This window comes from Protopterus annectens, chromosome 12.part0, assembly GCF_019279795.1.
Source record: "Protopterus annectens isolate FY-2018-M chromosome 12.part0, PAN1.0, whole genome shotgun sequence".
In the NCBI taxonomy this organism is placed as follows: domain Eukaryota; kingdom Metazoa; phylum Chordata; order Ceratodontiformes; family Protopteridae; genus Protopterus; species Protopterus annectens.
Genome location: NC_056746.1, coordinates 631,777,766 through 631,800,724, shown reverse-complemented (window position 1 = coordinate 631,800,724; position 22,959 = coordinate 631,777,766). Strand labels below are relative to the sequence as shown.

At 44.6% G+C, this 22,959-nt stretch overlaps 1 protein-coding gene across 3 annotated transcripts in view; it reads right to left on the bottom strand.

Moving 5' to 3' along the window:
- Window positions 1-22,959, bottom strand: part of INTS1 (integrator complex subunit 1) — a 2,399,836-nt gene that overhangs the window by 306,869 nt on the left and 2,070,008 nt on the right. For all 3 annotated transcript variants that reach the window (XM_044089756.1, XM_044089757.1, XM_044089758.1), the window contains exon 40: window positions 18,077-18,210. In XM_044089756.1, the coding sequence (XP_043945691.1) occupies window positions 18,077-18,210 (134 nt within the window). The remainder of the gene's footprint in view (window positions 1-18,076; window positions 18,211-22,959) is intronic.

Here is a 22,959-nt window from a genome sequence, read left to right as displayed (position 1 = left end):
ACTCGCCTCTGGCCGGGTCACAGAGAGTCCCTTGTTTAGGTGACATTCCTGAGCCCACCACAAGAATTCCTTTTGAAGGCAAGGTATTATTTGAATGACAGTGTCCAAATCCTGGCAGTGCTGTGTCCATACATTTTGAGATACCATTGCAGCTTCCTCATATGCAGTTTGGCATTGGGAAGCACCAGAATACAAGATGCCATGAACCCTAATGCTTGAAGGACTGTCCTTGCAGTCAGCACGGACTGATGAGATAGTTGATGGAAGTAAAGTGACAGACTCTTTTGTTTGTCCGGGGTTAAAAAGGCCATCTGGGCTGCTGTATTCAGTCTCACACCCAGAAAGCACATGTCTTGAGAGGGTACTAGACTGGACTTTATTTCGCTCACAGAATACCCTAGGCATCTTAGCACTGCTATGACATATTCCAGATGCTGTAGAAGGTCTTCCTTTTCTTGAGCCAGAATCAGGCAGTCGCCCAAGTAAGGATAGATTTGAATGCCTTGAAGCCTGAAGTAAGCTATCACTGGAGCCAGAACCTTTGTGAATACTCTGGGCAGTAGATAAGCCAAAGGGCAATGCAGAGAACTGATAATGAAAATCTCCAGTTCAAACCGCAGATACTTTCTGCAACTTAGCCTTATAGGCACATGAAGGTAAGCTTCCTTGAGATCCAAAGTTACCATCCAGTGATCCTTGCCCAGCAGAGGTAACAGTTGTTGTAACGTCAACATCTTGAACTTGGGAATGTCCAGATAAGTGTTGAGGATAGATAAATCCAAAATTGGTCTCCACGTGTTCCCCTTCTTTGGTACTAGGAACAGGCGAGAATAAAATCCAAGCCCCTTTCTGACACAGGGACTGGCTGAATGGCCCCTATCTGGAGTAACTGAGAAACTTGCTTGTGAGCCTCTTTTCTTTGTGGAGGAGGAACATCTGGCATGCCTTTGAAAGGGGCATTGTGTGGAAATAAAATCTGTAACCGTGATGAATGATATCCAGCACCCATCTGTCTTGAGTGATTAAATCCCAATTTTCTTTGAAAAGAGACAGTCTTCCTCCCAAAGGAGCTGCCAGACGAGAATCCACTGGCAGCTGAAAAGGCAGGTCATTGGGTCTGCTTACGAAAGGACTGACACCTGCCCTCACCAGAAGTCTGAGCAGGTGAACTCTCTGTTCTAGGCCTAAATGAACCTTGAGCCCTGCCCCTACCACGCCTAGACCTACCCCTAGACTGGGAACCATAAGCAGGATATGTCCACCCCTTAGCAGGCCAATTTCTACTAAACTTGGAGGCTGCACCTGCAAAAATCTTTAACAGTCTGCATAGACTTAGCTTTGTCCTCCATTTTCTTTAAAACTGCTTCCACAGGCGGTCCAAACAACACATCAGACTGTAAAGGAGCATCCAAAATCCTGGTCTTAACATGCTCAGCTAAATTCTGATCCTTCAACCAGGCATGTCTGCGAAGAACAGAACTAGTAGCAGCCACCCTCGAGGAGGCCTGAACAGCATCAAAACCACACTGCAAAGAATGCTTACCCACTTGTTCAGACACATGAACCAAATCCAGCAATTCTTTACACTCAATACTTTCCGCCAAAGCATCCACCTTAGATTTCAATTGTGAAAGGAGATAATTCTGATATTTTAGCATGTGAAACTGACAATTCAACGCCCTCATGGCTAGAGTGGAAGAAGTATACACTTTCTTACCCCACCTATCCAAAGCTCTTGCCTCTTTATCAGAGGGTACAGGATTTTTAACCACAGAAGCTTTAACACCTTTAGGCCCCTGAGAAACAGTTTCTGGGTCCGCCCTAGGACTCTTAAACAAATACTTATGAGCTTCGGGCACCCTATAATACCTATCAGGCTTAACAGGAGCAGGAGGCAAGGAGTCAGGGTTCAGGGAAGCCTCTGCAAAACATCCTCCACCACATTCAACACAGGAGGAATAGCTAAGGGCCTATGCTGGGGTAAAAACAAGAATTCCCTAAGCCTTTTCCTGGAATCAGAGTAATCCTGGCCTTCCCATTTAAAGTGCTCCCTCATGGAGTGAAGAGTCTCTGAAAATGAGAAATCCTCAGGAGGAGAAGCTGTAGGAGTGGAATCATCCACATCAGAATCAGAATAAGTAGGAAACTCTTGTAAGTCTTCCACAGAAGACTCTGAAGCCTGTGAACACTGTTCAAAACTATCAAACTCCTGTTCCACCCTAGGCCTCTTATCAGGCGGGGCATAGAACCTCTAATTAGAGTAATCAAATCTTCTGCCATTTTAAGCATATGTTTCTTAGGCACAGAGCCCGAAATGCTAGGAGAAGCCCCCACAGAAGCTGAACTTGGCCTACCTCTAAAAGAAGCTTTGGCAACAGAAGGAGAGGCCCTAACTACCTTGGGAAGAGAGGGAAGAACAGTTACCTCAGAAGCCCCCTCAGCCTGGCCTACCTCCTGAGAGGGCACATCCTGTAACAATAAAGAATCTGCCTGAGACTCCATGGAGACTCCTGGCAAAACCTCTGGCTCCACTGAGCCTACTAAAGAACCGACGTCCGGGACTGCCGGTTCCTCACCCCTAGGCTTCACTGTTTTGTCCTTGCGCTTCTTGGATGAAGCGGGCGTCGGAGCATCCGACGGCATATTATAATTGCAACGCTTTCCAAACACTAACCTAGCACAATCTAGCCTCCTCTTAATAGTGCGCTTGTTAAATCTAGCACAAGAGCGGCAACCAACAACGTCGTGCTCAGGCCCTAAACAAGGTATACACAATGTATGGTAATCCCTATGCGGTATCTGCTTCCCACAAGAAATACAGTTATTCACTTTTTCTGACATCCGGTTAAATACTGAGGCAAGAAAAAACCAAAATGTTCTAACGGGTTACTTAGCCAACTCTGTTTCGGTCTGAAACTCCGGTTTCGGAAAATCTCAGAACGCCAACCTGCACTCGCAAAATTGCTTCTGCATCGGACCATGCGGCAAAAAAGACTGAGGAAATGACGTCGGTCATGCGCATTAGTACCCTGACGTACTGACGTCAGTCTAAGGCGCCATGACCGACGTCAGCCTTATACTCTGGTATTCGGGCCGACTGGGACGCGGACTATACCCAATAGTCAGGACTGCAGCAATGGAAGACGAAGAACATCTTAAAAACAAGGCAGAAATAAAATAAAGAAATACGGTAAAAAAAAGTAATAGGAATTATTTAGAGCAGTTGACAAACAACTCCACAACCCTAAAACATTTAGTATAACAACTTAACCAAAAAAAAGTGCTGCTTAAATGTTTTTCAATCAGTTGTGGAGCTTTTCTCCCCAGACCACTGCTTTGGCTTAGTCAAACTCTCTCTGTCAGTGAAGGAAATATTAATAAAGTAGGAAGAGTTGTAATCAAACTTAGGGGCCATGACAAGAAAAATATCTAGAAATTCTACAGAGGTATTAAAAAATATTTCAGAATTTTAAAGAAATTTGTATAAAGCTCAGGAATTTAAAACTAAGAAATGGTGCTAATGCAAATATTTATGGAACATCTAATTATGCTATGTTTATAGGAAGATAAGACTCAACAATTAATACCCACGATGGGAAGCAATGAAATAAAATAGTTGTGTATAATCAATTTAAATTAAAAAGGTTTGGGTAGATGTTTAAACAACTGGCAAAAGATTTATGGCATTTTTTTTAGAAATGGTAACTCAGGATCGATACCTAAACATTTTGGCACTAGTTACACTGGATGTAGTTGACTTACTTTCGGTCATCCCACATTCTTTGGGGCTAGAATGGTTTAGGGATGTTTTGACAGAATGTAAATTTTTGAATTCTGAAATGACTGAGATTTTGGTCAAAATGATAGGGATAGTACTCACAAGTAATTACATTTATTATGAAAGGGAGTACTACCATCCAGAAATCTGGAGTAGCAATGGGTGTGGGATGTGCACTGATTTTTGCTAACATAATGCACTATTGGGAGAGGGAATTCATTTTCAATTCAGAATATATGCCTGGTATAAGAAAATACTTCAGATTTTTGGATGATATATGTAAATTCTGGACAGCTATGATAGATTGCAGCAAGTTTTTGCAAATGGGAATGAAACTACATCTTTTTTAAAATTTACAATTATTCTTTAGAAAGTATTAATTATTTAGACATCCAACTGATAAAAGATTGTGTAAAAGAAGAGTTTGTTTGTAACATCTTTAGAAAAGAAACATTCTCAAACTATTATTTATATTTTGACAGCCAGAACCCTCTACATCAGAAGAGAGGGTTTTGTAAAGGGCCAGGTGGTCCGAACAGCAAGGATGACCTCAAGGGAAGATATTTTCTTGTAAGAAATGAACAAATTGGTAGGGGTGTTCCTAGATAGAGAGTACCCTGAACATTTTACCACTACTTGATGAAATAGTTTTAGACAGGTATAGTGTTTTTTACATTCCACTAATGGGTGGATGATGGTGGGGGGAAACAAGGAATTTTCTAGGAATGTTATGGTTATCACTTATGCAGAAAATACAAAAGGAATTGATAAAAATAGTAAGTGACAATTGGTCTCTTATAGCATCCGACTAAGACTTTATGGAATTTATAGGACCAGTACCCAAATTTATTTACAAAAGAAATAATTTAAAAGGACAGTTTGAAAAGGAAAACAAAAAGAAAAGAGAGAAGACATGTGGGACTTACAAATGTAGAAAATGCCCACAATGTCTTTACACGATGAATAAAGAATCAGTCTATATCAAAAGCATTAAATACAAAGTTAAATGCCCGGGCCATTACAACTGTAACACGCCAGGGGTAGTGTATATTGCAGTATGCCAACCTTGTTCTGGGTACTACATTGGTAAAATCAATAGGGCTTTAAGCAAGATACGAGCATGCACATGACAAACAATAAAAAAACAAAAAGCGCACTAGCAAAACACTCAAATAGTAGTAGTAATTTTAAACATTTAAAATTTTTGATTTTAGATAAAGTTAAAATTGATCTCAGGGGTGGTAACTGGAAAAACTTGCTTGAAGAAAAAGAACTTCATTGGCAATTAAGATTACACTACTTGATACTCCCTGGGTTGAATGATGCATCCGTAGTGTTTTACAAAAGCCACAAGAAAAATTGAGAAGGGGAGGGGTTGTATTTTAAGAGGTGACAGGAGTGTTTTTATTTTTGGAGGATTTGCATTTAAAATGGATGTGACTGGTTGGAATTTAATTGATCATGAGTTTAAAAGCTATTATGTGTGTATTAATTTTGTTCTGATAAAGTCTAGAAAGGAAAATAAAGTGGTGCCTGTGTCTTTGTGGTTCCTACATCAATTCACAGTATTAGGATACAAGTATGGTAATTAAGAAAAGTTCACTTTATTTGCACATGATATTTGGTACTTGATAAATCAAGAAATGGACATTTCAGTGTTGTGGAACATTTTGATACAGTTTCATTTTTTCAAGATGTAATATAAATGAAGATAAGCAAAATCTATAGTGGTAAATAGTGCCTGTGAAAAGTGACTTGAAAGAGAAATTCAGGTTACACTGGCAGAGTATCAGGTACAGAAACATTGCTAGTTGGTGGGATGAGAAAGTACAGTTGTGTACACTTACCATAAATGTAGATGTTCGACTGTATTCACTGTTGCAGTCATCACCTATGGGGTCATCCCTGCTGTGGTAGCCCTCGGTTGGCCCAAATACCAGAGTCAATGTTTTTCTGCGCCAGCTGCTGTCGCTTGTGACTGACGTCAGGTCATCAAGTGCAATAAAGCAAGGCAGCAGATGCCATTACATCAGTCTTTCTTGCCCTAACCAGTAAGAAGCCCAGGTAAATATGGCAAAGTGGTCCTGGTGGCCAAAAGCCACCGAGAGAAGCTTATGTCTCCCTAAAGAAAGACTATATAAGGGGAAGGAGGGAGGGAGGGAAACCAGGACTGCAACAGTGAATACACTTGAACATCTATATTTATGGTAAGTGTACACAACTGTACTTTGTTCTTCATGTTTCACTGTTGCAGTCATCACCTGTAGAAGATTCCCAAAGTTGAGGAGAGGGGGTGGAAGGATTAGGTAGAGACCTAGGCATGGGTCAGCATGCCCTGAAAAACTGCAGAGGCAAACCCTGCCCTAGCCTTAGAGAAAAGACGTAGGTGGTAATGCTTTGTAAAGGTATGGACAGAGGTCCAGGTGGCAGCTTCCAAGATGTCCCTGGTGGGAACTCCTCTGAGGAATGCTGTGGAAGTGGAGGCTGCCCTAATGGAATGGGTACAAACAGACTTAGGGGGAGGTTTCCCATGTAGAATGTAGCAGAAATGGATACAGTGCAATATCCATTTAGAAATGGTTTGCTTGGAAATGGACTTCCCTTCTGCCCCGGGACAAAGCTGACAAGACGCTGGTCTGTTTTTCTGAAGGGTTTAGTATGGTCCAGGTAGTATCTGAGCTGTCTGTGCACGTCTAGTGAGTGCAGAATTCTTTCTCCCTTGTTTTAAGTGTAAGGAAAGAAGGTGGGTAGATGTATGGCCTGGCTGAGGCTCACATCAGATACCACCTTGGGCATAAAGGAGGGGTTAGTCCTCAGGGAGACCGTGTCTGAGTGGAAAATGAAGAAGGGCTCAATGGCCATGAGTGATTGAAGTTCTGAAACCCTTCTGGCTGAGGTGATAGCTTGTAGGAAAGCAGTCTTTCAGGAGAGAGAACTCAATTCTGCTGAAGCAGCAGGTTCAAATGGTGGTAAGGTTAGTTTTTCTAAGACATAATTCAGGTCCCAGGCTGGCGTGGGTGGCCTTCTGGGAGGTCTGATGTTAGAAGCCCCTCTGAGGAATTGTTTAATCAAAGGATGTGAGAACAGGGGCTAGTCTGTATCAAAATGAGCTGAAATGGCTGAGGCATGGATTTTAACAGAAGAGAAGGAGAGGCCACTATAGAGTGACTCAGCTAGGTAGTCCAGGATAAGAGGGATGGAAGGTTGTGAGGTACTAGCCCCCTCTGGACTGGCTCCAGGAGCAGAATCTTTTCCATTTCCCTGCATAAGATTTTCTGGTGCTGAGCCTTCTGGCCTCTGTGATAATGTCTAGGACTTATTGGTTCAACAGGGGCCCCTTGCTTACTTTTAAAGTATTAGCCATGCTGACAGTTTGAAAGTTTGCAAGTCTGGGTGCAGCACCCCCCCCCCACCACCTGGGTCAAGAGGTCTGAGATCAGGGGAAGCTGCTAGGGAGGCTGTAATGTCAGGGTGGCAGTAAGGGGTACCAATGCTGTCTGGGCCAATCTGGAGCAAAGAGGATGGACTTTGGCCTCTCCTCCCATATCTTGATCAGTACCTTGGAAATAAGAGGCAGAGGAGGGAATGCATACACAAAGAGGGAGTTCCAGGGGAAGGTCAAGGCATCCACTTTCCATGCTTGGTGGTGATGTTCCCTGGTACAGAATTTCTTCAGCTGGTGGTTGAGGTGCGAAGCAAAGAGATCCACCACCGGAGATCTCCACTCCTGAATAACTTGCAAAAAGATTTCTCTATGGAGCTGCCATTTGTGGGGGTCCAGTAAGTTTCTGCTTAGGTTGTCTGCTAGGGTGTTGTTGATCCCTGGTATGTATTGGGCAATAGGGTGTAATCCCAAGGAGGAGGCTGTTAGCCAGAGGTTCATGGCTAGCCTGCACAAAGGGTAAGATTGGGTCCCTCCCCGTTTGTTGATATACCATATAACTGTGGTGTTGTCTGTTTTGATAAGGAGAATCCCTGGCCTGAGATGGGGTTTGAAGGATGTCAGAGCCTTTGTACTGCCATCATTTCCTTCTGATTGATGTGTAAGGGAAGGTGCTGGGCATCCCAAAGACCATGGGTTCCCCTGTCTGCTAGGTGAGTGCCCCAAGCAATGTCTGAGGCATCAGTGCTGATGGTCTGCCCGGTAGGGCGGAGGATAAAGGGAAGACCCTTGTTCTTGGCACAGGCCCCTGCCCACCAGAGAAACTCAGCCCTTATACAGGGGATCAGATGGAGAAAGGTCTCTAGAGACTGAGAGTACTGACAGCAAAGGTTCTTTAGATACCACTGAAGTTTCCTCATTTGAAGCATGGCCAGAGGAATTAGAAGGATGCAAGATGCCATGTACCCCAAGGCTTGCAGGAACTTCCTCGCAGTGAGGTGACTTCTAGAAGCCAGCTGGGTAAAGTAGAGAGGCAGGAAGCTATGCTTTTCTGGGGATACGAAGGCCATTTGGGATGGTGTGTCCAGCAGTGCTCCCAAGAAAATGATCTTCCTGGAGGGTGTCTGCTTTGATTTGTTGATGTTGAACCCTGGGGAAGTTAGGAGGGTTTTGACAAAGAGAAGGTCCTGGAGCAGCTTTTCTGTACACTCTGCCTGAATGAGGCAGTCGTCCAGATAAGGGTTATGGCTGGGGCTAAGCATTTGGTGAATACGCTGGGTGCAGTAAATAAGCCAAAAGGTAGCACAGAGAACTGAAAGCATTGTGAGCCTGCTCTGAAGCGCAGGGATTTCCTGCAGGATTCCCTTATGGGAATGTGGAGGAAGGCATTTTTTAGGTCTAGGGTCACTAGCCAGGCATTTTTGTCAGCATAGGCAGCAGCTGCTGGAAAGTTAGCATTTTGAATATGAGGGCTACCAGGGAGGTATACAGAATAGATAGATCCAGGATTGGGGGCCAAGTGCCCTCTTTTCTGGGAACAAGGAATAGTCTGGAATAAAAGCCTTTGGCTGTTTGATCTGAGGGGACAGGCTCTACTGCCCCCTGGGATATGAGGGTTTGGACCTGTTTCAATGCCTCTGCCCACTGATTTGGAGGTAAGTCTGGGTACCCTCTTGGAATTGGGAGTTTGTTGAAAGAGAATTTGTATCCCTGAAAAATGATATTAAAGACCCATTGGTCCTTTGTTACAGAAAGCCAATTTTCTTTGCAGAGGGAGAGCCTTCCTCCTAGCTTTTGGTGAGTGAAAAGAGGGCAGAGGGGGGAGAGGGAGTCATTGAGAGATTTTGCCATAGAAGGATGGCTTAGAATCCCCTGCCTCTGGGGCGGAAGTGGTCCATTGTTTTGATCTCTGCTGCCCCTGGGATAGGGGCCTGGGTGGTCTGTCCCTGCGGGGCTTACCTTGGCCCTGTCTGCTAGGTGAAGGGAAGGACCAATGCTTAGAGGGAAAGTTCCTGCTGAACCTGAAAGAAATCTTTTACCGTTTGCGTAGATATTGCTTTGTCTTCCAAGCTCTTCTGCTTTTACTCCAAACAAGCGGCCCTTATCCTGGGGTGCATCAATTAATTTAGACTTGACATGATCAGGGAGAGGCTGCTCCTTCAGCCTTGCATGTCTCCTAATGACAGATCCTGACACTGCTGCCCTGCTTGAGGCTTCTAGGGCATCATATCCACAGTGTAATGAGTGTTTGGCCACTTGACAAGTAGAGTGCAGTAAATCTGCTCATTCGAATTGGCACAGTCAGGAAAGGTTGAAATCTTTTGTTTTAATAGTTCCAAAGTGTGTTGTTGATATTTTAGCATATGGAACTGACATTTGCGTGATCTGATAGCTAAGGTTATGGAGGTGTATACTTTTTTACCCCACCTGTCAAGAGCTCTGGAATCCTTGTCAGAAGGAATAGGATCCTTGGAAGAACTAGTCTTACCTCCTTTAGGTCCCTGTGTAATAACCTCTGGGTCTGCAGCAGGATTTCTGTACAGGTATTTGTGAGAATCCGATACTCTGTAATACCAGCCAGGTTTACTGGGAGTAGGTGGGAGGGCGTCAGGGGCTAAGCTGGATTGATGGAAGACACCATCCACCACTTCTAAAATAGGGGGGATGGCCAGGGGTCTGTGCTGGGGCAGGTCCAGAAACTCTCAGTCTTTTCTTAGACTGGGGGAGGTCCTGAGACTCCCATTGGAAATGTTCCCTAAGGGTGTGAAGGGTTTCCCCACAGGAAAGATCTTCTGGTGGCGAGGCCGAAGGAATGGATTCCTCTGCATCTAAATCCTCATAAGAAGTCAGAGGAGGTTGTTCAGCTTCAAAATCTGAATAATCCGACTCTTCAGAATCCAGTTCTGTCACAATTTCAGGAGAAAGGTGTCTTTTACTTTTAGAAGTTGTGGCCTGACTACCCCTGATAAGAGAGATGAGATCCTCTGCCATTTTGTGCTTGGAGTAGTGGAGCAGGAGCAGGAGCATGATGGTGGCTGGGGGCAGATTTTCTAGAAGTGGCCTGGCTTCTGGGCCTAAGAGTATCCATCGGTCTGAGAGAAATGGTAGTCAGATGAGAAGATGTCGTTTTTTGTCTAGATTCGGATGTGCGAGAGGCCTCCTCGGAAGCAAGTGCCTGGACCCAACTGAGGCAGAGACAGACAAAGGCTCAGAAGATGAAGAAGATTTCTGCGGCATACCGGACTCCGAAAGGGTCTTGGTAGAGGCCTGCATAGATATCGTATCAGGCATCAGGGGCTGCGAAAGCACCTCACTGAATTCTGGGGAACTGACGACTTGCTTAGCGGTAGAGTCACTGGAAGGCTTAGCCTTGTGTGATCTGTCTCTATCTTTATCTCTGCATTTTTTCAGAATGTCCAGAGATTGTTAGCTGAAGGACGCCATTTCAGAATGCGAAGACGGAAGACGAAAATACCTGTCTACAATAATAGTTCTATGGCAAATGGTTCTTGCATTAAAGAGGGTACAAAACCAGCAATGGTGGACGTTGTGGTCTGGGCCTAAGCAAGTGACACAGTATGAATGGAAGTCTCGGCGTGGGATCTGCTTTCCACAGGCAAGACAATAAACTTTTTCAGACATCGGTTGCTGCAAGAAAAAAGGATCCTCAACGGGGTACTTAGCTTTAGACATTTTCAGCTGTAATTCAAACTCTGGTAGCGACCAACCAACACCCTTATGAATTGCTTCTGCTACAGGCACCATGGAAAGAAAGACTGATGTAATGGCATCGGCTGCCTTGCTTTACAGCACTGATGACCTGACGTCAGTCACAAGCAATAGCAGCCGGCGCAGAAAGATATTGACTCTGGTATTCAGGCTGGCCGAGGGCTATCACAGCAGGGATAACTCCACAGGTGATGACTGCAACAGTGAAACATGAAGAACATCCTACTTTGTTTATAGAAGAAGCAATGTTCATGAAAAAGACTGGCCAACATTATATAGTTCAGGACTCTTGCACATGAAGTAGATAGAGACAAGACTTACTGGAGATTTGGACTTGTACAGAAATGTTCTGATTTCTGTTGTGCATCCCAAACAAGATCCCTACCTCAGATCAGTTGCAATATGTGAATGAGCGTACCTGTGTTTGTAAAGAAACACTCATATACACAGCAGTGCACAACTTTGCATAAAACGAAACATAACATTCTTTTTAGGTATTCTGTGTACCACGGCATCATCACCTTCTACTACTGTACATAGCTCTTTGCACTATAAATTCCTCCTGGAAGAGGATCTCATTTGGTAAGCAACAATGGTGATAGGCTGGCAAACTAAGGTGCAAGACTCTGGGATGGCTGACTCCAGAAGGAAGGGGATTGCTAGCTCAGACTGAAATAGGTTCATAGGTGGGTACTAGGCTATTTGCCCGAAGGCATTTATAAGCCTAGCCAGAATGTGTTTGCTTTTGCCACCCCCTTAGATTAGTTCCCTGTGCCTCTGTCCAGCAGAGCCACTGAAGTGATCCCAGAGGTAAACTTTCTGTTTCCCATTCACTCGTCAAGGTTTCTTTTGAAGAGTGTTAGTGAGAAGCTCTGCCTAATGTCGACTGGCATCTTGTTCCAAAGCAAGGGAAGTCTCTGGGACAGGAATTTATCCCTCATGCACGTCCTACTTATTGTTGTGGTGAGGTTTAGATCCCCAGAGCGTGTGGCTCGAGGGGATAAGGTTTTCTTTAGGTGGAGCATGTCCATCAATTCTGGGTTGGACATGGCCTTCTATGTCAGGCAGAGATCACCTCCGAGTAGGCGGTATGCAACAGAGTACAACTGGAGTTTCTTCAGTCGAGCCACATATGGCATATCTGTGTGAGGCCATTGATCCTCTTGGTGAGGTACTTCTGTAGTCTTTCCAGCTGTTGCAGATGTCTTGTAAGATACATCCCAAATGGGGCGTTGTACTCTAAGATGGGTCTGATGAATGATGAGTAGAGGGACAGAATTACCTCTTTTGAGCTGGATGCAAACCCTTTTGTGATTAGGTGGGCCACGTAGAAGGATTTTCTAACCACTTTGGCAGTGCGATTATCAAAGGTGAAATTATATACTTGGGTCCCCAGATCCCTTATTACTTCTTCCGTATTTAGGGGACTACCACCTATGTGGTAGCTTGTGGGTATTTTGTTTTTTCCAAAGGGGATGACTATGCACTTTTTGGCATTTAGCTTGAGGCCATGATTTTGACACCAGGTATCCGTCTCAGTGAGACCCTTTTGGAGGATGTCTGTGTCAGCCGGAGAGTCAATTATAGCCCCTAGTTTGCAGTCGTCTGCAAACTTGGTCAGCCATAGTCCTCCTGTGCTTGTCTGTACCTCTGAGAAGTATATGGCGAACAGGAGGGGTTCTAGGAGTGAGCCCTGGGGAATGCCACTTGTAACCGGTTTAGAGTCAGAGTTCTGTCCGTGAGCCAGTTGACAACCCATCTTGTTACGTGGGGGTTTATGTTCAGACTGGTGAGCTTGTCTATAATACCAGAATGGGGAATGGTGTCGAAGGCCTTAGTGAGGTATAGATAAGGCTGTGTGTACCACCTTTCCCTGGTCTATAGCCTTGGTAACTGTCTCAAAGAAGTCCACCAGGTTTAGAAGGCATGATCTGCCCTTAACAAAGCCAAACTGGGTAGAGTCCAGTGTTTGAAGGTTCCCAGTGTCTCTGTTAATGAGTTCCATGATGATGCACTCCATAGCCTTGCAGACCAAGCTAGTCAGGCTTATAGAGCGATAGTTCCCGGGGTCTGTTGTGGCTCCACCTTTGTGGAGCGGAATAACCGTTGTTCTGCGCCACTCTATGGGTATGTAGCCTGTGGAGAGGCTGAGTTTGAACCATGTGTTTAGGTGAGGGGTTAGTTCGTCTTTGAGCTCATGTAGGACGCAGCCTGGGACATCGTCCGGTCCCATAGATGCGGTGTTTTTGGCTTTGGAGAGGGCTGTTTTAACCTGAGGGTCTGTGATTTCAGGGACTCTACATTCTTCTGGTATGGTTATGGGCCCTTTTGGGGGTGAGAGGGGGGGGTGAAGTTTGCACTAAACCTGTCTGCCAGGATGTTGGCGATATCGGTTGGTTCAGTGTATTTTGTGCCATTCTGCACTAACTCCGAGCAGATCTGAGCATTGCCACTTAGATTCTTGACATAGCTAAAGAATGCCTTGTGGTTATCTTTGGAGTCCTTAGCAATTTTTCTTTCAAAGCTCGCCTTGGATGATTTTATGAGGGATCGTAGTTTCTTGCCGATACTGATCGGGGATGTCTTCCCTTCTTGGGATTTTACTCTTTTCTGTACTAGTTTCCTCCTCCTATTGTATAGCTTGTTATGGCAGGAGTCCACCAGACTGGTTTCCTTTTCTTGGAGGAGTGAGTCTTGGTTTTGCTTGGGATGGCACGATCCATGCATTCTTGTAGCTGCCCGTAGAATGCATTAGTAAAGGATTTTGCAGCTTGGACAGTGTTATCCTTCAGCATGGGGGCTTTGAAACTTTCCACCTCGATCTTAAGTAACGTGAAGTTTGCTTTTGAAAAGTTTTTCATGGTGGCTTTCTTGTCCGGGAGTGGGGGTGGAATATGGATATCCAAAGTGATTTGTTTATGGTCAGATCTAACCAGCGAGGGGTTGGCCTCTGGTGTGGAACACCGGTCGCTCATGTTGGTGATGACCAGGTCCAATATGTTGTCACCTCCGGTGGGAGTGTTGACCAGTTGAACCAGGGTGTTTGAGTTTATAAATTATAGGAAAAGTTGGGCAAGGGAGTTAGTACTTGAGTAGTTCTCCCAGTTAATATTTGGGTAATTGAAATCACCCAATATTAGGGTGTTTGGTAGGACCTTTATGTTTCCCAGTGTTTCCAGAAACGCAGAATGGGGGTCCTGGGACATGGTGGGTGATCTGTAGCAAGCTACAATTTGAACTGCAGTTTTGCCCATTGTTAGCTGCACGTGGATGATCTCAGAAGCATCGTGCTGTGCCACTACCCTAGAGGTGTGGGTATCCTTAATGAATATGGATACGCCCCCGCCTTTTGTATTTCGGTTTGGGTTCTGTGGCCGAAATGTACAGTATGAGTTGTAGCCTGGTAGTGCTGGGGTGCTCTCTGGAGCCCTAAACCAGGTTTCTGTTACTGCACATATATCGATTTTCTCCATACTAAGGAGTGCCTCGAGTGCGTGCATTTTGAGGTTTAGACTTCTGGCATTGAGTAGCATTACCCTCAATTTTTTGTTACTTGTGCTATTTAAGGCGGTGGGTTTGTCCTTTGAGCCTTGCCTAAAAAAGGCACTATGGGGGTGGCAAGAGCCTTGACAAGTATTCGAAAGCCTAAGGGTGACAGGTGCAAGCTGTCTCTAGTGAAGCAGCGTGGTTTGTCGAGCATGTCATCCCAGGCGGACAGACACTGGATCCCCTTTGAATGACACCAGAAACTTAGCCAATTGTTGAAATCAAGAATTTTTTCTTTTATACCGTGGTATCATTCTTGGTGAGGGCAGGATGCTACTCAGGGTCAGGGTCATACCGGCCTGGGCTACATGATCAGAGAGCTCTTCCATGTCTCTTTTCATGAAGTCCAGGGAGATACGGCTCAGGTCATTCACACCAACATGGACAATGACAGAGTCATATTTGTACTTGTTCTGGAGTGACCTGAGTGCTTGTGTTATGTGACGGATCCTGTCAGCCTACAGGCAGCCGACAGGCAGCTAACAGTAACTTTCTCCTTATTCAGCCTAGTGAGTGGGACGTCAGTGTGCCTGACTATAGTCACCTATTACTAGTATGTTGGGTATGTTATTTTGCCTTAAGTACTGTGATTGCTTGGCACACTGGTTTTGTGAAGTATGTGTTTCATGGTTTGTGTTGGGGGGTGGAGGTTGCTTGGATGTTTGCTTTGGAGGTCTCTGTTGGTTTTGCAGATTTTTATTTAGAACCTCCAAGTACGTTTCCATGTATTTATGTGTGTTTTTTGCCGGTGCTGGTTTAATGGGTCTATGTAAGACTGGTGGCGTGATGCAAGTATTTCCCTTCTCCTCTTGACTGTCTGATCCAGTCTTGGGTTGAGAGAGCTTAGCCTCTAGTTTGGCTGTATAACTGCATCTCTCGCATGTATTAGGGTTTGGTGGTAGGAGGAGGGGGTTGTCTGTGTACATGAGGCAGTTGTAATATTGCCTCAAAATGCCCAGATTCACCAGTTGGACTGGAGAGTACACCTGAAACTGCCCTTTGGACATGCCTGGATAGGTACAGTGAACTGTTTTACTGGATGGCTGGTAAGGTCGAATAGATTGCCTTGTCCTTATGTACAGTACAGCAGGGCCTAGTGCTAGGGTTTATAAGTGCTTGCTATACGTTTTGAGCAAGAGCTGGGCTGAGAAATGAATGGCTTGAGTGCTTAAGTTGAAAGTTTGTCTACTTCCAAGGGAAAAACTGAAGAGGAGACTTTGTGGAGCCGGGAATAGTTTTACCCTAGCTAACCGGCACTGGCCGGCGCACAAAACCGGGAAAATACGGTATTTATAGCAGGGAAATGAAAGAGATAGAAATTAGCCCAAAATGGCCAATAAACTACTAATTTCTGGGCTGAAACCACTCCTCCAGGAACAGATAGGCCGCTCAAAGCTCCCCTCTCTCACAGGTGAACAGAGAAACTTCCTTCTACCCAAGTAAGGTATGGGCAAACAAAGAGATTTGTAACACAGCCCTGAATTCAGCACTAACCTGAAAACTGGACTATACTAGCTTAGAAATGCGGGAAACAACTATATATAGATTTTTTTTTTCAGAAAATAATGCAGATACACTCAAAAAGCAGTTTAAAAGCACAGAAAAGGATACTTATTGTTAAATATCGCAGAACAGAGTTGTAGTCAATGCCCCCAGTAATAAAGTAGGAAGAAACACAAATACAGTAAAAGCAGATGAATAAAGTGCAATTTGTGTGTGTGTGTGTGTGTGTGTGTGTGTGTGTGTGTGTGTGTGTGTGTGTATGTATGTATATATATATATATATATATATATATATATATATATATACATATATATATATATATATATATATATATGGATCTACCTGACAACACCGACGCACTACAACACCGACAACGAAATCACCGACACCACATAACCGAAAGTTCACAAACACGAAACCTCACAAGCCCGACACACCACAATCCTGACAATCAACAAACAAAACAAATCCCCTGTCCAAAAAGCACACACACACAACACAAGCACACCAAATCCTTACAAACCCACACTAAACCTGACATACACAACTATCTACAACCTTAACCCAAACCCTAACCCTAAGGTCCGTCACTATCGCACACTCACCTAACCCGCGCCCTAACCCTAACTCACTTAACCCGCCCCTAACCCTAAAGACTGTCACTATCGCACACTCACCTGACCCGCTCCCTATCCCTAGAGTCTGTCAATATCGCACACTTGCCTGACTCGCACCCTAACCCTAATGTCCGCCACTACCGCATACTTACACATCCTTTTCACATGTTGGTGTTCTCAGCATCGGGGTTTTCATCAGTCGGTCATCCCAGTTTTCGATCTTCTGGTGTTGGTCTTCTCATCGTCGGCATTATCAGCTTTCGGCGTTGTCAGGTAGACCCATATATAGATATATATATATATATATATATATATATATATAAAACAACAGAAAACAAACTGATTTAAACAAGTTACCCAATTAACCAGACAAAAGCTCAAAATTGAGCCCTGTCTTCAGTCTTCAATCAGACAAGTTCTAACTGCACACCCCTGCTTACTAGGGTGCAGGGGAACCTTCTCCAAAAAAAGATGGCCTGGATCAGTGATCAAGTTATACAAACACAGCTAGATTCAGCAGGCCTGAATTTGGTCTATGCTACAGCAACAAGGCGCACCAATTTAGAAAGAAACAGTTCAAATAAGCAGTCACAATAAGCCCGTGACCAGAAATTCCCAGCTCAGAAGGGCAGAATCCAGCATCTCCTCCCACAAGAGTGTAGACCACAAACCTTCTTAATGTAGAATAACTGGCCTGAAGCCCAAGTGCTTAAGCCAGAACTAATACACTGTTAGAATAGCAGACACTGGGCCTTCAATCAGCAATTCCCATCTTAGAGGAATGTAAGCTACCTGTCCTGCCACAACAGCGCAGACCACAAACCTTCTTAATGTAAAACAGCCTGTATGAAGCCCAAGTGCTTAAACCAAAAAACTTAGAACAACAGTTACAATTTAATCAGGCTACAACCAAGCAGTAATAAATGCAGCAGAATACATAAAATTGAGTACTTTTAAGAAAAGCAAAATAAAGTAGGAGGAAACACAAATATAGTAAAAGCAAATGAATAAAGTGCAAAAAATTTTTATTTTATTTTTTTTTTTAAGTGCAAGAAGAGAGGAAGGAAGAACCTAAGTGGGCTGGCCTTCTCAAATCTTCTCTCTGTATTAAGCAGAGTGAACACTAGACTCAGAATATGATTTAACTGTACTCAGTTAAGTGAGCAAATGAAATGGACCCAGGAGGAGTGTTCTATTACAGACTTACAGGAGGGGTGGGCAATTCCAGAGCCACCAACACTAATACCAACACAGGAAGACAGAGGAAGGGTGGGGAACTAACTGCAGAGAGACACACAGCACACTATTTAGAAACACACAATTAGGAAACAGAAAAAATGAAAATACAGTACTTTTAAAACTGCAAGTTTGTACTTAACAGAAGATTAAAATTCACTACAGCAAGTTTCACTTAGCTTCAGCTTGTAATGCAGATGTTTGTAGCCAAGCAAGTCTCTCAGGAGTTGAGCATAAAAGCATAAAGCAACTTAAACAACAAAATGATGGCTTTGTGACATTACCTGAGTAACAGGAGAGGATGTGATACAGCCAACTTTCTACACATCATGTTAGCATCAGTCATGTGACTCTCCGATGTCTTGGAGTTTCCGGTGTCAGCAAGAAGCATTATAAGCCAATGTACTAGGGCATCCAGCTACGAGAGAAGGAAGATTTGAAATCAGTCATTTGTTATGTTAAAAAATGAAGAGACCAAACGTCTAAAACTCAAGATACTACATGCCAGGAAGAGAGCTGATGAAATCATGACTTAAATTTGTAAGTAAAAGATACTTTAATGCAGTATAACTTTAAAGAAGTCAACATTACTTACCTATTTTAGGGTGCTTACACTCCCATACAGCACAGCAAAAACAAGGTGTTAACAAAACACTTTTGAAAAATCCAGTGAAGTTCATTTTATGCAAAATATGGTTGTGTCATGGCAGAAGAAGCTGAATATGGTTATTCTTTTATTCTTTATCAAGTTTTACAGTCTTTCAAATTAACTGTTCTACACAAAAATACTGTCCAAGGAGTCCACCATAGTAGCCCACACAGAAGAAAGACAATGGAGAAATAGGCCAATATACTCCAAGAAGCTACAGCACTCTCTTTCCAGAGTGCTCATTCCAAGGCAGTGTGTGTATCTGTTTCCTCAATTTATGACAGCACATACTTAAATATTATCCATCTATCTACTTCTAACAGTATGAGTATTTGGCTATGTTTTCAACTAAATTGCTCCGTAAAGTTAGCAATTTTGTCTTGCGTAAAATATCTACATCTTGTAAGAAAGATAAGCAAAAACTGTATACCTAGGGTAATTAGAGACACTTGCAGCTATCTCTCTACAGCAGGTACAAACTGAGTGCCAAGTGCCACCAAGAGTGTAAAGTAGAAACACAGCGCATACCTTTTGAAAAAGGTGTTTAAGTAGAACTTTTTGTTTTACAGTAACTAAATTTTAAGCAACTTTCTTCAGGCATTAATTAATTTCCCATATAATGAAACACCATATGAGAGAGCTATACTGTTTTCATATAGCCAGTGGTTTATGGAGAGCTTTAATCTTAATTATCATTTTAAAACTTCAAAGTCACTTGCATGCATCAGCATTCTAAAACACTGTTATGTTTCCTTATGCTTGCAGACTTTCAGTACTTGCTGACATAAAAAAACATTAACCACATACAATACAAAAGGAGACATGATAAAAATCAAAGTCTTAGTAGCTATGCTAACTTGACTCATAGGAATAAGTAATATCTTAATAAGAAACGGACACTTTAGGTCAGGGAATCACTTTTAGTACACATACAAAGTATGGAAATGCAATTTTGGGTAAAATAAGAAGTTATGTACTCACCATAACGTTCCATTTGAGTAGGTAAACTTAATTTGTCAGCAACCTATGGGTTATCGGATTCATATCGGATCCCAGCCGGCAGTTTCCAAAAGCTGAGATCTGAGCTCCAAGCTCCTCCCCCCTACCCATAATCCCCTGCCATCCCTCCCTGACCTCAGATCGAGTTTGCCTAAAAGCAACACCTGCAATATCAGAGAAGAGGATCACCTCTATAGACTAACCTGGATACAATCCGTTATGACACAGGAATACCATGAACATCCAAGTAGGTCAGGGGGACGGAGGGAGGGACTGTTGCTGACAAATGAAGTTTACCTACTCAGATGGAACGTTATGGTGAGTACATAACTTCTTAATCTGAAGTAGTTAACTTCATTTGTGCATCAACCTATGGGACAGAGTCCCCAGCTACCTGAATCTTGGGAGGTCCTCATGGAAGGATGTTCCGGAGCACTGCGGAGCCAAAGGATGCTCTCCCTCTGGAGACAAAATCCAACTTATAGTGGTTTATAAAGGTATGAGATGAAGCCCACGTGGCTGCTGAGCAAATGTCATCCAAAAGATACTCTACAATGGAAAGCAGCGGAAGTAGAAGTAGACAGAGTAGAATGGGCATGGACTCCCTGAAGTGCAGGCCGGCCAGAACTCTCATAAGAATACACTGGGAAATCCACCTGGACAGTGTGACTTTCGAAACAGGTTTCCCCAGACTAGGTTTAGCAAAGGATACAAACAGCTGGTCTGATTCCCTATGACCAGCTGTCCTGTGTAAATAAAATCATAGTTGTCTGTGTACATCTAAGGAATGCAACTTGTACTCACCTTTATTCTGATAATTGGGAAAGAAGACTGGTAAATTAATAGACTGGTTGATGTTAGATTCGGACGCAATTTTGGGCAGAAAGGAGGGATTGGTCCTGAGAGATACTCTATCTTTGTGGAAAGTCAAGTACGGTGGCTGGGCGCAAAGGGCTTGAAGTTCCGAAACCCTTCTTGCCGAAGTAATAGCAACAAGAAAAGCTGTTTTCCAGGATAAGAATTTGAGATCCACCGAAGCTGCAGGCTCAAAGGGAGAAGTTGTTAAAGCCTGGAGTAGCAGCACTAAATCCCAAGGAGGGACTACATCCTTCACCAGGGGTCTTAGTAAGAAGGTGCCTTTTAAGAAGACCTTACACAATCTGGACGAGGTCAAAGGACCCAGATCATATCCAACATGGTAATGAGAGATAGCTGCCAATTGCACTTTGACTGTGGAGGAGCTAGCACCTTGGTCAAATAACCCTGATAGAAAGTCTAATATTGCTGGCAACGGAGCTGTAAAGGGGTCTAAGTTCTGATGCTCCGCCTAGATAGAAAAACGTTTCCATTTGCTATTATAAACCCTTCTAGTAGACGGCTTGTGAGCAGCTAATAGGATGGCTTTGACCGGGGAAGAGATACCGGGAGTTCTAGTTAACAGTGGAACTGGATCAACCAAGCCATGAGCTTGAGGTTGTTCAGGTTCGGGGCCGGCAGGCCCAATGGGTGAGATATCAGATCCGGAATGGGATCTAGAATCCAGGGAGGATTCACCAGATGAGACCATAGATATGGGAACCAAGCCTGACGAGGCCAGAATGGGGCAATGAGGATTATTCTGCTCCCTAACCGTCTGGCTTTCTGCTGAAACTTCAGCATCAGGGGAAGTGGAGGGTAAGCATAAAGTAGACCGGCTGGCCAAACATGCACCAGACCGTCTCTTAGAGATTCCCCGGGTGGGGGAATTAGAGCGAATTAGTCATTGCACTTTGTGTTTGAGGGAGAGGCGAAAAGATCGCAACGAGGTTGACCCCATTTGGAGAAAATCTGCTTCGCTACTTTGAGATTCAGAGACCACTCGTACGGCGAGAGGATGGTGCGACTCAATCTGTCCACTAGGATGTTGGACCGTCCCAGAATGTGCATCGCTATGAGAAAACGGTTGGTGGAAATCGCCCATTCCCACACTCTCATGGCCTCTTGACAAAGTGGATAGGACCTGGTTCCCCCTTGTTTATTGATATACCAGACGACCGACATGTTGTCCATCTGGATCGCAATTGTCCCGATGGGAAGAAGGCTCTCAAGTGCTTGCAACGCTAACAGCACCGCCCTCATCTATAGGACATTGATATGCAGTGAGGTCTCCACATGGTTCCACGTGCCTTGGACGGTCCTGCCCAAACAATGCCCCCCCCCCACCCGAGGTGAGAGGCGTCCATGGTCACCGTGGCTAAGGGAGGGGGACAAAGAAAAGGGGCGCCCCTTCTGCAGGTCCGGAGACTGGAGCCACCACAAGAGGGCTCTCCTGCAAACCCTGCTGAGAGGAAAAGTGTGGCTCGGGGGGTAATGTAGGAAGGACCATTGGACTTGAAGGGTCCATTGCAGGATTCTTATATTTAGGCGCGCCATGGGCAAAAGGTTGATGGTTGTTGCCATCGAGCCTAAGGCCCTCAGGACCAATTCCGCCGGAGGGGCTAGGCAATGAAGAATGGCCTACACATGAAGTTTTATAGATTGCAGCCGGTCCGGAGTCAAGAAGGCTATAAGCTGATTTGTGCTCAACCTGGCTCCGATGAAATCTATGACCTGAGTCGGAAGAAGGGAAGATTTTCCCACATTGATTGTGATCCCCAACCGGGGAGCTAGGTGAAGAAAATAATTCCTGGCCGTGCAGAGTAGATGCCTTGTGGGGGCGGTCAGGAGCCACTCATCCAGGTATGGAAAGACCTGAACTCCCTGGAGTCACAGGTGGGCCGCTACCACAATTAACTCCTTGGTGAACACCCTGGGGGCTGTGGTGAGACCAAAGGGGAGGACCCTGAATTGGTAATGGCTGGCTCCTAGCCTGAAGTGGAGAAACCTCCTGGACAGTCTGTCCATCGAGATGTGGTAGTACGCGTCCTTAGGTCTATGGAGCACATACAGTCGTTCTCCTGCAAGAGGGGGAGAATGGATTGAAGGGTGACCATCCGGAACTTTTCTTTGGTTACCGCCAGGTTCAAGAGAGAAAGGTCGAGGATTGGTCTCAAGTCCCCAGTCTTTTTTGGCACAAAGAAGAACCTGGAGTAAAAGCCTGATCCGTACTGGTCTAGGGGGACGTGCTGGATCGCTCCCTTTTCTAGCAGCTGCTGAATTTCTGCAGCTGCGGCCTCCCTCTGATCGGGTGTAACATTGGGGAGGGATCTGGGTCCGTGAGGGGGATGGAGAAACGGAATCTCGTAGCCTCTGGATATAATCCGAAGCACCCAGCAGTCTGTTGTGATGGACTCCCAAGCTGCTAGGTGCCTCGAGAAATGCCCCCCGACTGCCTCCAGAATGGAGCAGTCGGGTAACCCCTCAGGGTTGCTGCGTGGGCCGATCAGAGAAAGGTTCTCTGGACCCAAAGTTTTTCGGGCCCCCTCTGCCTCTAGGGTGAAACGGGACTGCTGAGACTTCCGGAACCACATCTTCTTCTGTCCCTTTTGGTTCTTGGAGAAGGACCTCTGGGGAGAAGAGAAGCAGACTACGACAGCAGAC